At 39.3% G+C, this 16,598-nt stretch overlaps 1 protein-coding gene across 1 annotated transcript in view; it reads left to right on the top strand.

Annotated features, from left to right (window-relative positions):
- The window catches only part of LOC150081424 (solute carrier family 22 member 4-like), a 130,722-nt gene that overhangs the window by 2,663 nt on the left and 111,461 nt on the right, over positions 1 to 16,598 (top strand). Inside the window, exon 2 of the mRNA XM_090380198.1 lies at positions 6,458 to 6,561. Within this exon, the coding sequence (XP_090236324.1) occupies positions 6,458 to 6,561 (104 nt within the window). The remainder of the gene's footprint in view (positions 1 to 6,457; positions 6,562 to 16,598) is intronic.

Raw genomic sequence — 16,598 nt, 5'->3', positions numbered from 1 at the left:
GCTTTGGTGTAGGCAAAAATGAAACTGAAGAATTAGAAACAAGCCAATTACGATATTAGCATTAGCATTAGCATTAGTAGAGGCATTTGATGCAAGAAAGCAAGCTTATGCAGCATCAGCCAAAAAAAAAAAAAAAAAAAAAAAAAAAAAAAGTAACATAAATAAATAAAAATAACCACTTCCACTTCACCCCTCTGTTCGTTCGAAATACCTGTCCAGCTGAGCCTTAAACTTATTTAGGCTATCAACTTCCACGACAAGGGATGGAAGTCTGTTCCACCCACCAACCACCCGCTGGCTAAAGGCAAATTTCCGCACATCTATCCTACATCTGTCTTTCCTCAATTTGAATTTATGCCCTCTCAGGTGATTTTTCTGAGCTAGAGGAAGAATCCCATCAGCATTGAGCATGCTCAAACCATTCAAGGCTTTGTACACCTCTATCAGATCACCCCGCTGGTGCCTAGTTTCCAGACACTGTAATTTGCAAAACTTAAGCCTTTTTCGTAAGAGAACCCCTTTGTCCCATTCACCAATCTAGTTGCCCTTCTCTGTACTCGTTCCAGCAGCTCTACATCCTTCCTGAAATGAGGCCTCCAGGCCTGTATACAGTACTCTAGGTGTGGCCTGACCATTGCCTTATACAAGGGAATAATCACCTCCTTATCCCTGCTAGAAAAATTCCTATATATCATTGACAATACACCATGAGCTACTCTTGCAGCTCGTCTGCACTGCTCAGAGAACTTCATATCTGCCTGCACCACCACCCCCAGGTCCCTTTCATTCTCTACCACTGTCAGTGTAGTACCACAGAGTTGATACGTTGCTCTGGGGTTGCTGTTTCCCATATGTAGTACTTTACATTTGTCAATGTTAAACTTCATTTGCCACCTCGAAGCCCATCTGCTCAACCTTTCCAAATCCTGTTGCAGCAGCATAGTGTCAGTAGTGTCCTTGACAACCCTGCCAACCTTCGTATCGTCTGCAAACTTGGACATTAAGCCTGATATACCATCATCAATATCATTTATAAATACAGAAAACAATAAAGGCCCCAATACTGAACCCTGAGGGACTCCACTAATAACATTAGTCCACGATGAGCAGTGTCCATTGATTACCACTCTCTGTCTTCTCCCCCTCAACCACCCCTTTATCCATAGCAGCAACTTGCCTCCAATGTCACACTGCTCCAATTTGTGCAGCAGTCTTCCATGTGCAACAGTATCAAAAGCTTTTCTAATATGCAACATTCTTCTCTTGAACAGCCTTAGCACATTTACTGGAAAACCAAGGTTTAGAAAAAGGACGAGATTTTAAAGTGGAGTGTGGGATAAAGGATTCCATTCCTGCACGAATATTATTATTATTATTATTATTTAATGTCACCCGTAATTAAATACATTAACCCGTATTTGTGTCTGTAAATTGCATATGTTCTATGGTTGATTTGCCTGTTTTGCTGGACGAAAAAACCCCAGTTACTGGGGAGAAAAACCTGCTATCTACGCCTGAGACCAACTAACTCAGCCACGGAGTGAAAAAAGCCCATTAAAGTTCCTCGCGTCATCGATGGGATTCGAACCCAGGCCTTTTCTACCCGATGTGGGGAGGACGGTGACGATACCACTGTGCTACCCGCGCAGACCCTGCAAGAATAATTTCACTGACACGATCTGAGCAAACGTTGACATCAGAAGTTTTGAAACAGTAATCCGACCAAGGAAAAGAAGAAAAGAAGTCTCGCAGGTCATCCCATTTTGTATTCTTGTAATTCCAAACAACACGAGGTTGGGAATAGCCATGAGATAAGGGCTCCATTGGAGAAGAGACAATCACCAAGTTGTGATCTGAAGTGCCTAAAGGACCTCTCGCTTCGACCGTGTACTTAGAAGGGTTGTTTGAGAGAAAAAGATCAAGTGTGTTGGCTGTATGATTAGGATTGTCCGGTATTCTTGTAGGTAAATAAATAATCTGTGCAAGGTCTTGCAAATTGCAAATCTTGCAAATCTCAGCATCTCGACCAGCTGTGTTGGTGTTACTAGAAAACGGAAGCCAGCTGCAGTTATGAACATTAAAATCTCCAAAGAAAATTACCTCACTGTTAGGGAATTTGGACTGAAGAAAATAAAGTTGCAAAGAGAGGAAGTCAAAGAGCTCCAAGTGATTAGTGGAGTTAGGAGAACGGTAGAGACAACAGATGAATTTGACACAATGAGGTAGAGAGATTTTAAGTCAGAGAAGATCAAAGAGAGGAGATTCCAAATTGCCAAGTCTCTGCCAGGGAATATCAGAACGGACATATTTTTTTTTTTTTTTTATGAAAACCCCAAACACGAAAGGTATCAAAACCTATAGTACTAAGTACCGTGCATGGGTTGAAGGAGAAGTATGTGGGGGGTGGGATTCTGGAAACTTTGCTCTAGAGACTAAACATGGGTTTTGCCACTTCAAGCCTCCAGTAAGCAAAGCGGTGGTATTTCACCGGTTGTTGAAAGTCATCTACCACCTATGCACAAGTACCACCTTTGAGGCGAAAGGAATGATACAGCGAATAATTTCAGCATCTGAGACGAGCAGTAGTTGAATCAACCGATAACTGAGATTCTGTCAGAAAAAGTACATGGGGTTTGGCAGACTGCAAGTGGAATTGGACATCATTGAGATTAGAATTGAGACCATGTATATTTCTGAAATGAAATAGGAAGTGCTTGGAAGGTTTAGATCTTTTCGCAGATAACCTTGCTGTATTAGTTTGACAATTCATTGTGTATTCAATAGTGAGGAAAGGTGGGTGGGACATGCTGTATGAAGTAATGAAATTTTTGGATATAGCGTACACATGGTAAGAATATACCCAGATCCTTGACATAACGTGGCCTCGAGAATGCTCCCGCATGCACACTACTCGGACTCCCTCCAGTCACTATCTGGCAGAGTAGAGGTAGCAAGATTATGCACTAGCTGATCTGGAAGCCTCCTAGAGAGTTACCAATTGGTTCGGTCCGGTGTACTAACTAGCGGCCGACCTGCGAACGCCGTTTTTGAGCTATACCCTCGAAATGTAAAGAAGATTGGATCTCGCCACGATGTTCATCATAACATCAAAAGTCATCAATCATACTGCATAATGGAAGAGATAGGGAAGGGTTGACCGGAACTTAGCTCCAGAGACTAAACATGGGTTCCACCACTTCAAGCCTCCAATAAGCAAAGTGGTGGTATTGCACCGGTTGATGAGAGTCATTTACAATCTAGTACTGTCTGCTAACATAGAGGGGCGGCATTCCTCCATGTGGTGTGGGCGCCACACCCCGACTCCTGCTTACGTTGGTTCACACCTGGGTGGTCACCCACCATATACTTGTTCATGGAGGTTATACCCAGGATTACTAACAATCCCACCATGGTGAAGGTGCAAGCAGAGGATTTGGCTGTCACAGACCGTCCGGACTTCGCCGAAATTGGGTCCACTTGACTTGAGTGTCACCCGAATATCAGTTCCATCAGCGTTTTAGACTCCCAGGTTGCAAGTACAGCTTGTCTGGCATATCTGAGAGAATGTCTGTGACAACCTCATTAATATATGAAAGACAAAGTTTATAATAACTTTAAAAGCAGACAGGTCTGGATATTTATAAGAGAGAATTGAATTAAAGATGGGCTCAATTTATCATGTTTAGAGAAACTACAGAGTCAACCTCGGAGCTGAGCTCCAGTATTAGGCGGGTTCTTCGACCAGACTGCTGGAAGAAACAATCGTTGCATGAACCTTCCTAAGAGATCGATTGGGGAAATTTGCACGGCCCTGCCAACAACTATGTTGGCAGGGCCGTGCAAATGGGGGGGGGGGTGCAGTGGATGCGCTGTACCAGGGTACCCGATCTAGAGGGGGGGGGGGACAATCGAGGGAGCCATCAGTCTCAACATAATAAACGAGGCCCCTTAACTCGTTTGCACCAAGGCCTCCAAATACCTTTGCACAGCCCTGTGTGTTGATCTCGGCTGACAGTCATCTCCCATGGCATAATGAATTATATGTTCATATATACTTTGATATATGTTCGTAATATATATTCCTGATATATGTACATGTATTAATGATAAAGGTAATTTTCTGCGTTCTCTGGAGTATTTATGAAACAGTATGCATGCTTGATTTTCATTCCATTTTAGAAGAAATCAAATTTCTTGTCATAGTGTGTAATTGTACTTAATTTTATTGCTCCCTGTAATTTATTACAGAGACTGTAATCTATAATGTACTTTAAAATCTTAAGTAAGGTCGCTTGTAATGCCTTGAAGTTCTGGTAATGAAAGTAGAATGCATAATGAATTACTACGTTCGTATTTATTTATTTATTTATTTTTTTTTTTATGAAAACCCCAAACACGAAAGGTATCAAAACCTATAGTACTTAGTACCGTGCATGGGTTGAAGGAGAAGTATGGGGGGAGGGGAATGCCGGAAACTTTGCTCTAGAGACTGAATGTATATATAATTTTTATAGAGACACTTTTGCCAAATCTCTAGAAAGTTGTAAAATAATGTTTGCGTTAGTTTGAAAATAATTCTCAGCGAACTTGTTATTTTCATAATACAAAATCTGCTCAAGAAGAAATTAAATTTATTTCCTTACCGACCATTGATATATTCATGATTAAATTAAATTACCACTTTTACAACAAGCGCCGAAATTGTTTTGATAACTTCAACGAGTGGTATTTAGAAGGTGCTGTCACTCACCTACAGCTAAGCAGCTATTAAGTAAACAAAAAACAAATTAAACAGTACGGAAGGAAATCAAATTACTCAGAAAGCCAATACCCATCCAAAGACAGAGAGAGAGAGAGCACAGAATTGAGGCAACCCGAAAAAACCTACGTTTGTGCACAGATTCCAAAAAAACAAATACCGACATCCACTAAAAGATGGATAATAACACAAAAGTATACTTTTAGTAATGACCACTCTTATACCACGTTAATATTAAGATAGTTTATTCAGTTTATAACTAAATTCCTGTAGATTAAGGTGACGTTTCGGGAACCTTGCCGGGGACCCATCATCATCAGACCATTGACTGTTAAAGGACACAAAAAAAAAAAAAAAAAAAAAAAGTGCTATTACATATTTGTGGACTAAATTACAAAACTTTTTGCCCTTTAACAGCCAATGTACTGTCTGATGATGGGTACCTTGAAGGTTCTGGAACTGTGGAACTGTATTTTCTTTGCCTGAGATCGGCTATTACAAGCTTGATTGAACAGGTCTTTAAGAATTCTTTAGCCTCTGAAGGGATTGAAACTCCGTCCTCTCTAAATGAATGAAAATTATCTGGTAGTTATCCAGTCAAGGCTGCCACTTAATAATGTTACGTGGACTCTGGTCATGGAGGTCTTTTCTCAAATAAATCAGTCTTAAGATTATTCAAATTGTGAATTAAGACTTCAAATTAAGACTGGTTGATGTTTGATTTCATCTATCTTCCTTCACAAAGCAGTCTGAGCTGCAAAGAATCAAAAACAGAATATCGCTTTATGAGTAAAGTTGCATATGCCACATCTTTTTGATCTCTTGTCTTAGGTTCGTGTACTTCTTGAACTTTTCCTCATGGGTTTTCTGGAGATTGCCAGAATTGGACACCGCTATGTTAATCAGATAGGTAGCCTTTTCCTTCTTGTCGACAAGGGTTATCTGGTATTACTGTTGGTCGAGGAACTTTCTGACTGTCCTACAGTGTTCAGGATTGCGATCTTCTGAAGTTCCTTGTAGGTGTTCTCTGGGAGACCTTTTGCTGCTAGGCTGTTATGCAGGGTTTTTGGCACCAAACCGATGGGTGACACTATGATCGGGATGGTCGTTACTTGTTGCATATGCCGCATTTCTTTGATTTCCTGTCTTAGGTTCGTGTACTTCCTGATTTTTTCCTCATGCGTTTTCTGGAGGTTGCCAGTGTTGGGCACTGCTATGTCAATCAGATAGGTAGCATTTTCCTTCTTGTCGACAAACATTATGTCCGGTCTGTTGTGCTGTACAACTGTTGTCTCAGTACAGCTTGTGGGTTGGGGTTTCCAGTACTGCCGGAGGTTCATATAATAATAATAAAATTATTATTATTAATTGTGTTACCTCTTTTAGTTCCTTCAGAGTTGAAAACAGAGTAACCCCACCAAGAATAGAGAATGTAGTGGGCTTCCCATGAGGTGTTCTTCTTTGAAAAGAAACAGCTCTGTATATGAAACGTAGAAGAACAGACTTCAAAACGCTAAGCTGACGAATCTTGTATAGTATATAAAGTGGTTTCAAAGAACGACTGAGGAGAACCTTTGAACATGATAGAAATCACAGAAATTTTAAAAGGCAAAAATACCGAACCCATAATGATTAATAGATATTTTTCATTCTTTTCAATATTCTTTAATTACTTTCTTTTTTTTTATTTCATTACAGTGGAACCTCGTTTGCGAACAGGAATGGTTAGTGACCTTTGTCAGCTTATCATTTACGGTTGGGGGTATGTGTGGTGCACTTATTTTGGGACAACTCTCTGACCAGTAAGTAGTTACTTTTCTCCTTTTCATAAAGAAGGTAAACGAAAAATTCTAAATACATGCATTACTTGGATTTAGACACTGTTCTTGGTATTCACATTGTTCTACAAAGAGGAACAACCCTGCTTAATTAAGATATCATAGGTCAATATCATTAATCATAATACATAATCCATAATGGTTGGCCGTATTCCGAGTGGTCAGGCACGAGGGTGCATAAGTACACGTGCCTTGAGCGACCGGGGCTCAAGCCCGTGACTGCTGAATACGGTGATGTTTGTTGTATTCTGTCCTTGTGAACTCCTCTGATCGTTTGCTCGTCCCGGATTAAAAATGGAAAATTTATTTATTTATTCTGCTTAGTGCAGAAAGTAGATTTTTATTCTTACTGGTACTCTACAAATTCTTTCGATAGTTTCACAATAATGTCCCAATTGAAGGGGCATTATTAATTTTTCGATGGTAATATAAATAAAAGAAAATAACTTGGAGTTCCATAATAATAGAATACATTTTACAAAAAAAAATTCTTTAAAAAGTTGTGCCAAGCTGAAACACAGTCTGAAATAGTTTTATCCCTACCCGCTTCCGTTGTATATTCAGCATCTATTCTGCTAATTACACTACTGAAAAAATTTTTTTTTCGTCATACCTCTGGAACGAAAGTTCGTTATTCTGAACAAAATTAATGTCCTGATTATGAAAACATACATTTTTTTACTTCTGTCACGTCTACATCAAAAGATGTACGCATTTTTTAAATTCCTTGTTTTTATACAATATCAGCATACATGGTTGTAATTATTACACACATACACACACAATATATGTTACTTAGACATGCTTCCCGCTCAATGATTTCCTTTTATACTCCGGTTGCTTTCCCGTTTAAGGAATCAACAGTAATCTCCCATCATGGCAGTCCCAGCGACCTTGGTATCGTTTTTCCATTGCAAATACGTCCTGGTGGAAGCGCTCTCCTTGTTCATCATTGACATCTACTAAATTTTCAGGAAAGAAATCCAGATGAGAATGAAGAAAATGCATTTTCAATGACATTCGGCACCCTGTTCTTGTAACATTTCAGCAAGTTTGTCACCAGTTGTTCATAGTTCTCTTCTTTTCTCTTTCCAAGGAATTCGTGTACCACAGCTTTGAAAGATCTCCATTCAGGTTTCTTTGAAATTCTTCATCTTTTAGGAGCTTTCTTATTTGAGGATCTATAAAAATTCCTTCCTTCAGCTTTGCATGAGATAAATTTCGAAACATTTTCAGTAAATATACGAATCCTCTGCTTTCTTTATCCAGTGCCTTAGTGAAATTCTTAATCAATTCAAGCTTGATGTGTTAAGGGGAAGAAAAACCTTCTGTGGATCAACGAATGGTACATACTTTACATTGCTTTTGCTCTCTTACATACTTTACATTGATCTCTTATCCCAGTGTTGTACGACGTAGTGTTTGGCTTGCACGACTATCCCACAAACACAAGAAACAACAGTATTTAGTGAAACCACCTTGGAACCCAACAAGCAGTCTAATCACTTTTCGATCACCACAAATATTCCAACCATAGTCATTGTAACGTATACAAGAATCTGGGACATATTATCGTAAGTTTCTTTCAGGCCAACAGCATGAACAAGAGGAATTGATAGTAAAGTATTTCCATTATGAAGCAATACTGCTTTCAAACTTAGCTTTGATGCATCAATGAACAAACGCCATTCAGAGGTATTGTGATCAATGTTCAGTTCGTGCATAAGACCAACGACGTCTTTGCAGACACACGTGTTGTTTTGCATTGCAAAATATCTTGAAAACTCTTCATTTCGCTTATAGTATATTGTAACGTTTGTACCTTTGGGGAGTAAGTTCCACTGTTGTTGTCTGGATCTTAGTAATTCAGCCTTCCGTTTGGGTAAGCTCAAGTCTCTGATCAAGTCGCTTAATTCTTCTTGTTCAATGTAGTGTGCGACCTTTTCTTTTTCTGGCTCGTAGTCCAAATCATGTGAAGTACATGATCCCGCGAAATCTGGTAAAACGATTCCTTCTGTACCTTCATCACTACTTCCAATACTCCAAGATTTTGGTGGCACAGGTACTGGCAGTTCCTTACCGTGTGGCACTGGCCTAATTACTGATGGGATATTTGGATATTTGATGTAGTGCTTGCTCTTTTTGTAAATACCTTTTATTTTTGTCATGCAGAAATAGCAGTCGTCGAAATGATTCTTGGGCTCGCGCCATACCATAGGAACGGCAAAAGCTAATGCTCTCAGCTTGTCATATAACCACAGCCTTGAACCTACAATGAATATGCAACTTTTGTGACATTGTATATTTTCTTCTGAGTTTTTGGGATTAATTGTCCACAAACAACAGAAGTTGTCTGGGTGATTGATGCAAGTCCTGTGCTTTGTCTTCTCCATTTTAACACTGCATTAACCTAAAAACATAAAAGCAATTGGTAAATTTGAACAGAAGGTGAATTCTTATAGCGTAGTTTATCATACACTATATATTGAATAGTTTAATGGTGTAATAAAATTAATAAAAATACTGACTTGTCGGGAAAAGTGCATCAAAATCAAAATATACTATATTGCAAGAACAGTAATGATGTACTTGCATAACTTTTAGCCCAATAAACAAAACCAACCATAAAAAGGAAATTTTTATGATTGATTTTAAATTCTATTCATAAAACTTGACCAAGAAACAACCATTGATTTGCTGGAGGTAAAAATCATGTTGGGTAGTGTTATAATAGTGTACGAACCACGCACCCAATCTCCATTAACATCTCGTTGAAAAAATTGCACGAAATGTTAATGTTCAAGTGAAAAAATGCTCTTTGAGAATCATTCAATGCTTTATTATGGTAATTATAAAGGATGTTTATGACACTCATTATATGCATGAGCCCTGACTAAAAAAATTTTGGGACTTTCTATTAGGAACACTAAAACATTGATAGGACTAAAGTAATTATTTATTCGTTTATTTATATAGAAATGTATTATAAATTCTTTATTTAAATTTTAAAATAATTTAATAATAGTTTTCCAATAAATTATTCGTTAGAAGGACAAGGCTCACCTCATAATATTCAGAGTCCAAAAAAACTTGGCTTTTTGAAGTCAATGATTGTGTTTGTATTTTGTATATAAAGAGATTGCATATTGAGTGAAAAATGAGATCAAATTTTTTTTTTTTTTTTATTAACGAGCAAACTGAGATGCATTCATCACAACGTTTCTACGGTCAACCGGACAACAGTCTGTAAAGTTTAACCGCAAAAAAATAATAATAATAAATAAATAAAATAATAATAATAAAATAAAATAATAAGCATAAAAAAAGAAAAATAAATAAAACCCCGTCAAGTGTTCTACAAAGAACACGAATAAAAAAAAAAAACGACATTTGGCCGTTGTGTTACTTCATCATATACAGGGTGTTTCAAAAATCATGGTCAATAATTTAAAGATAAAAAATACAAACTAAAAATGAGCAAAAAAGTCCCAGTGAACATCGAGACTTTTCGAGTGAACCGTTTTCGAGATAATACACATTTTCGGTTAAGATCCGCCACTGACTATGGGAGCACTAGTTTAACAAAAGCTGTGAATCCTTTGCTAAGGGTGGTTTTATTAAACATAAGATAATACATTTTTAATTTTTGGTTTCAACACCACAGGATTTTACAGATGTTACATGTTACAGGATGTTCTTTCTAACATCCTTTCCTCAACATCAGGTGTTATGCTTCTGGGCTTACCTGCTCGTACTCCCATGTGCCAAGCGCCCATGTTCTCTTAGGCGTTGATGTGTCCTGATGAATGTGCGCCTGTTGGGCTGCTTTCGGCGGGGAAATGCTTCTTGGTACAAACGTGCAGCCTGGAATGCACTGTCGTTGGCTTTACCATATATGAGGTGCATGTTCGCATACTCTTCGTTGCTATAACCTCTTTCCATGTTGACTATCCTTTGACAAGTACTAGTATGCCTGCTGTCTCAGAGCATTGAGAGAGGCGAAACGGAGAGAATGAGCATAACCTAACCTAAACAAACGAGTCAGTGGTGGATCCCAACTAAAAATGTGCAATATCTCGAAAACGATTCACTTAAGAACCCGTGTTTACTAGGCTTTTTTTTTTTTTTGCATATTGTAGTCTGTACAATTCACCATTAAATTATTGACCATCACTTTTGAAACACCCTGTATATGACCTGAAGCACTTATGACAGTGCACACTACAGGTTAGTACACCCTCGTGGGTAGCATTGTTGGTAGAATCGCTGTCCTCCCCACACCGGTAGAAAAGACCTGAGTCCGATGACGTGAGGAATTATTATGGGCCTTTTTTCACAACGTGGTTGAGTTAGTTGGCCTCGGCCGTGAGTAACATGGTCTCCCCCTGGAAACGGGTTTTTTCGTCCAGCAAACAGAAAATCGACTACAGAAGACACGCAGTTTACAGATAGTAAGTATACTGTACACGGAGCAATATCGCCTTAGTCGCTGATGCTCCTAAAACTCTAATGCAACATACACCAACACTACAGATTAATAATATATCTTATTGCTCTGTGGTGCATACTGTGGCGTCTGTGCGGATCCATTTATATCAGATCTGAACCAAAATTTTCTTAATACTACGTTATTAAAAATAGTCTTATATTAAAATCAATCGATCCAGATTAATATTTTTATAGCATATAATAGAGAAACATTTTTAAAAAATCAGTTAAATTTCAAAAATGGGATGAAAATTATTCCTAACAAAATTTTAGAAAATTTTAGAAAATTTTATATTGTGAATATATTTCCATATTATCAAAGTTTAAAATATTCTAGAATTTTGCTGAAATTAATATAATTAATTTTAATTTTTTCTTATTAAAAATTTAATTTATTTTAAATATTTTTAATTTTAGAAATTTTTTGGCAAGTTGCTGTGCAGAAACAGGAAATCAACAGTTTCTCGATTCATCTGTATTCTTTTTGGGTTTAAAAAAGATATTTATTTTATTTATTTATTTTTTCATCTGAATTTCTGTTGCTTTGGTAGGTATGAAAAGAGTTAACTCTTTCCCGTTCTTCCCTCCCAATCTACGGAGGAGAGGGATATTATTAATATTATGAGCCATATGATGCAATGAAGCCTGAGGCTTATGCTGCACCAGCCAAAAAAACAAAAAAAATTCTGAGTTAGAGAGAAGTAAAAGGAAATCATAAAGGAAGAGAAGAATGATGATATTCAGTTCAGGACCCTCGGTGTGCCAAGCCCATACTCACCGGATGTGAGCCCCTGCTAGCTGAAATAACCTAAAATGCCACGTGCCATCTTGATGTGAAATACAATTTGTAACAATATACACAAATCGCTTAAATGAACGAAACTAGCATACACTGAGTGATCACTGAATTATGACCACCAACCTAATACTTCGTAGGTCCTCCTTTTGCCCTCAGTATAGCAGCTATCCGACGTGGCATTGATTCAACAAGATGTCGGAAGCGCTCCGGAGATATGGCCAACCAAGCTGTGTGTAATGCGGTCAGCAATGCAGGTATGGAGGTGATTGGTGCATCCAGATGCCTGATATGCCTTTCCATAATGTCCCACAAGTGCTCTGGGGGATTGATATCGACGGAGTTCGGAGGCCAGTCGATATGCCGGAAGTCAGAACTCTGTTCCTCAAGCTATTTCTGCACAACAAGTGCCCGATGGCTCGGCGCATTGTCATCTTGGAAGACACCATCGCCATTCGGGAAAAAGTGTAATATAGTGGGGTACACACAGTCAGCAAGCAGTTGACGATAGCGGAAACCACTGATACGTTGTTCCACATGCACCAGGGATCCAAGTTCCTGCCAGTGAAACGTGCCCCGCACCATACAACCACCTCCACCGTACTGCACTTTTGATACTATGCATGATGGATCAAGAGCCTCATGTTGTTGACGCCAACGACATGATCCGTACAATACCACCTACAGTATGGAGTAAATAACGTGACTCATTCGACCAGCACTCTTTCTCCCAGTCTTCTAACATCCAACTTGCCTTTAATCCCCATGAACCTTGGTTAGGAGAGGATGCCGTAGGAGTCGTCTGCTGGTATAGCCCATACGTGCGAGCGTGCGACGCATGGTCATGCCAGATATTGTTCCAGGTAGGCCCATGTTGTATTGGGTAGTCAACGCTTCAACAGTGCTGCGCCTGTTCGCCTATACGAGTTGTCGTACCCGGCGCTCACCTCTAACATCAACTTTTCGCTGACCTTTGCAGTTTTTCCGTTAGGTCATTGTTTGACCATTTTGACGCCAGTCCTGGTACACTTTAACTACGGCGGCTTTCGAACACCCCACCAGTTCAGCCGTTTGGGAAATCGAGGCACCAGCTCGTCGAGCGCCCACAATCTGTCCTTTATCAAAGTCCGATAAATCCTTCCTTTTACCCATCACTCTCGGAATTTTACTACCTACTGAACCGCTGACACCTTATCTATGCTACGTAGGTCGACTAACTCCGCACTCTCGTACCTCACGTGGTCAACGGGTCGCATTCAGTTTTCATAGGGGTGGTCATAATTCAGTGATCACTCAGTGAATAGGTTTATGCAAAAGCATCATTTTAACTTAGCCATCTACCAAAGTAGTTAAATTAATGAATTAAATTGGCATCGTTTTGGTTATATCTCACATTGTGAATGCCATGGTATTGTACTACATTGGATAAGTAACACTTCACCAGTGGAGAAGACTACTGTTATTTATTCTGTGGATACTACCACCCAGACGGCACTGTTTCAAAGTTTGTTGATGCCAATTTAATTAATTAATTTAACTACTTTGGTAGATGGCTACGTTAAAATGATGCTTTTGCACTAACCTATATGGGAGATGACAGAGAGTGGTAATCAATGGAAACTGCTCTTCGTGGACAAATGTTGTTAGTGGAGTTCCCCAGGGTTCGGTGTTGTGCCCATTGTTGTTTTGTATAATTATCAATGATATTGATAAAGGTATATCAGGTTTAATGTCCAAGTTTGCAGATGATACAAAGGTTGGTAGGGTTGTTAACGACAGTAAAGACAATATGCTACTCCAACTGGATCTAGATAAGTTGGACAAATGGGCTAAGAAGTGGCAACTGAAGTTTAACATTGACAAATGCAAAGTACTGCATATGGGTAGCAATAACCGAAGAGAAACGTACCAACTGTGTGGTACTACAATTAGGGAAGTGGAAAGTGAAAAAGACCTGGGGGTAATTGTGCAGTCTAATTTGAAGTTTGCTGATCAGTGCAGACGGGCTGCCAGGGTAGGTCATGGAGTCTTGTCAATGATATATAGGAATTTTGCTAGCAGGGACAGGGATGTTATTACCCCATTATACAAGGCAATAGTCAGGCCACACCTAGAGTGCTGTTTACAGGTCTGGAGGCTTCATTTTAGGAAGGATGTAGAATTGCTAGAACGAGTACAAAAAAGGGCAACAAGATTGTTGAGGGGAAAAAACGGGTGGTCTTACCAAGAAAGGCTTAAGTTGTGCAAATTGCAGCGCCTGAAGAGTAGGCACTTGCGAGGTGATCTGATTGAGGTGTATGTGGCCTTCAATGGGTTAAGCAAGCTGAATGCTGATGGGATTCTTCCTCTTGCTCAGATTAAGAACTGAGGGAGCACAGATTCAAATTGAGGAAAGACAGTTGTAGAACAGATGTGCGGAAATTTGCCTTTTGCCAGCAGGTAGTTGATTGGTGAACCGACTTCCATCTTTTGTTGTGGAAGTTGATAACCTATATAAATTTTAGGCTGAGCTGGACAGGCATTTGGAGCGAATGGAGTTGTGAAATGGGAGGTTTTTTTTTTTTTGGCTGATGGTGCATAAGCTTGCTTTCTTGCATCATATGACTCTACTAATGCTAATGCTATGTTAAGTCATTCTACCCCGTAGCACGAGGCATTTGCTATTAAATAATTTTATTGAACGAAAGTATAATCACCATTTCACAAGTTTTGGAATTCCTCACCATTTCCCCACCTCCCCCAAGTTTTGGGGGAGGTGGGGAAATATCACCGTTCTATTGGCAAAATATTGAACCTGCTTGCTCCGCTAAATGCAGATTATCAAAATGCATTATGTGCGAAACAACGTTTTAAATAAATAAATAAAATGAGTAGCTGCATTTTTTTCTTGAATATACTCGATTTTTAATTCTCTGTATAATCGAAAAAATGCCATTTGATGAAAACAAGAAGAGGTTTAAGTGAATAAAATGTTTTGTTTGCTATTTTTTTTTTTATTGAATAACTGCCTTTTTAAAAAATGTTAAATTTTTAATTTAGGAATAAAGTGTAGGATTACCCATTTTAAATTTATTTCTAACTTTTATTCCAAAAAAAAAAAGGTTGGAGGAAACTGAATGGTGTACAAAATGCAGTACACTACGCGCTTGTTTGTTTGATTCGCCCATGCGAGGGTTTTAATTGTAACCGTTCATTAAAAAAGCGTTTTAATTTTAATTCAAGTGTGCGATGTACAATACTGAGTACGCACTTATTTGAACATAGACATAATTTGATCGGGGAAAAAAATGCATATATATACACTAGTGTGCAAAACTTAAGGACCAACACTATTTCTAAAGGTTACAACCACAAAATCAAACGAAACAGCCTGTGGTGATTTGCATAACTGTGGTCGTTCAGTAGAAAGCTGGTGCACATGCAAAAATTTGAATCGTGATGAGAGGGCTCACATAAACAGATAAAAGCAGCAGTTCAGTAGTTATATGCAAATTACCAAATGGTGAACACGATTGTTACAGACGTTCGATTGGTTTCATAGAGTGTTACAGACAACGAAATGACCAGTAGACAACTTCTGGATGACTTCACCCGGGGTCGAATAATTGGAAAGCTCGACGAAGGTCGAAGTGCAAAGAGTGTGGCTGCACAGTTTGGTATCGCCCATACCATCGTCTCACGTGCGTGGTCGGCCTTCAGAACGACAAGTAAAGGTGTTCGAAGAACCAGTGGTGGTCGTCCACGAAAAACAACGCCCAATGATGACCGCTATACACTCCTACAGGCCAAGTTGGACCGACACCAAACAGCGGGATCCATTGCAAACCAGCTGCACAGGATGCAGGATATCGCGGTTTACTGTGGCCAGGCGACTCCACAAAGGTGGACTGTTTGCCCGACAGCCAGTAGTACACTGTGTCCCTTTAACACCTGCCCATCGGAGACACCGTTTACAATGGTGCATCGAACAAAAGGACTGTACAGCAGAGCAATGGGGTAAGGTACTCTTTACTGATGAGAGTAGCATTAGCATTAGCATTAGTAGAGGCATTTGATGCAAGAAAGCAAGCTTATGCAGCATCAGCCAAAAAAAAAAAAAAAAAAAAACCCCACTTCCACTTCACCCCTCTGTTCGTTCAAAATACCTGTCCAGCTGAGCCTTAAACTTATTTAAGCTATCAACCTCCACCACAAGGGATGGAAGTCTGTTCCACCAACTAACCACCCGCTGGCTAAAGGCAAATTTCCGCACGTCTATCCTACATCTGTCCTTCCTCAATTTGAATTTATGCCCTCTCAGGTGATTTTTCTGAGCTAGAGGAAGAATCCCATCAGCATTGAGCATGCTCAAACCATTCAAGGCTTTATACACCTCTATCAGATAACCTCGCTGGTGCCTAGTCTCCAGACACTGTAATTTGCAAAACTTAAGCCTTTATTCGTAAGAGCACCCCTTTGTTCCATTCACTAATCTTGTTGCCCTTCTCTGTACTCGTTCCAGCAGCTCTACATCCTTCTTGAAATGAGGCCTCCAGACCTGTATACAGTACTCTAGGTGTGGCCTGACCATCGCCTTATACAATGGAATAATCACCTCCTTATCCCTGCTGGAAAAATTCCTGTATATCATTGACAATACTCCATGAGCTACTCTTGCAGCCCGTCTGCACTGCTCAGAGAACTTCATATCTGCCTGCACAACCACCCCCAAGTCCCT

This window comes from Mastigoproctus giganteus, chromosome 8 (assembly GCF_048544385.1).
Source record: "Mastigoproctus giganteus isolate SK-2022 chromosome 8, ASM4854438v1, whole genome shotgun sequence".
NCBI classification, from domain to species: Eukaryota; Metazoa; Arthropoda; class Arachnida; order Uropygi; family Thelyphonidae; genus Mastigoproctus; species Mastigoproctus giganteus.
Note: the sequence above shows the minus strand (reverse complement) of the source record. Positions and strands in the feature narration are given on the sequence as shown.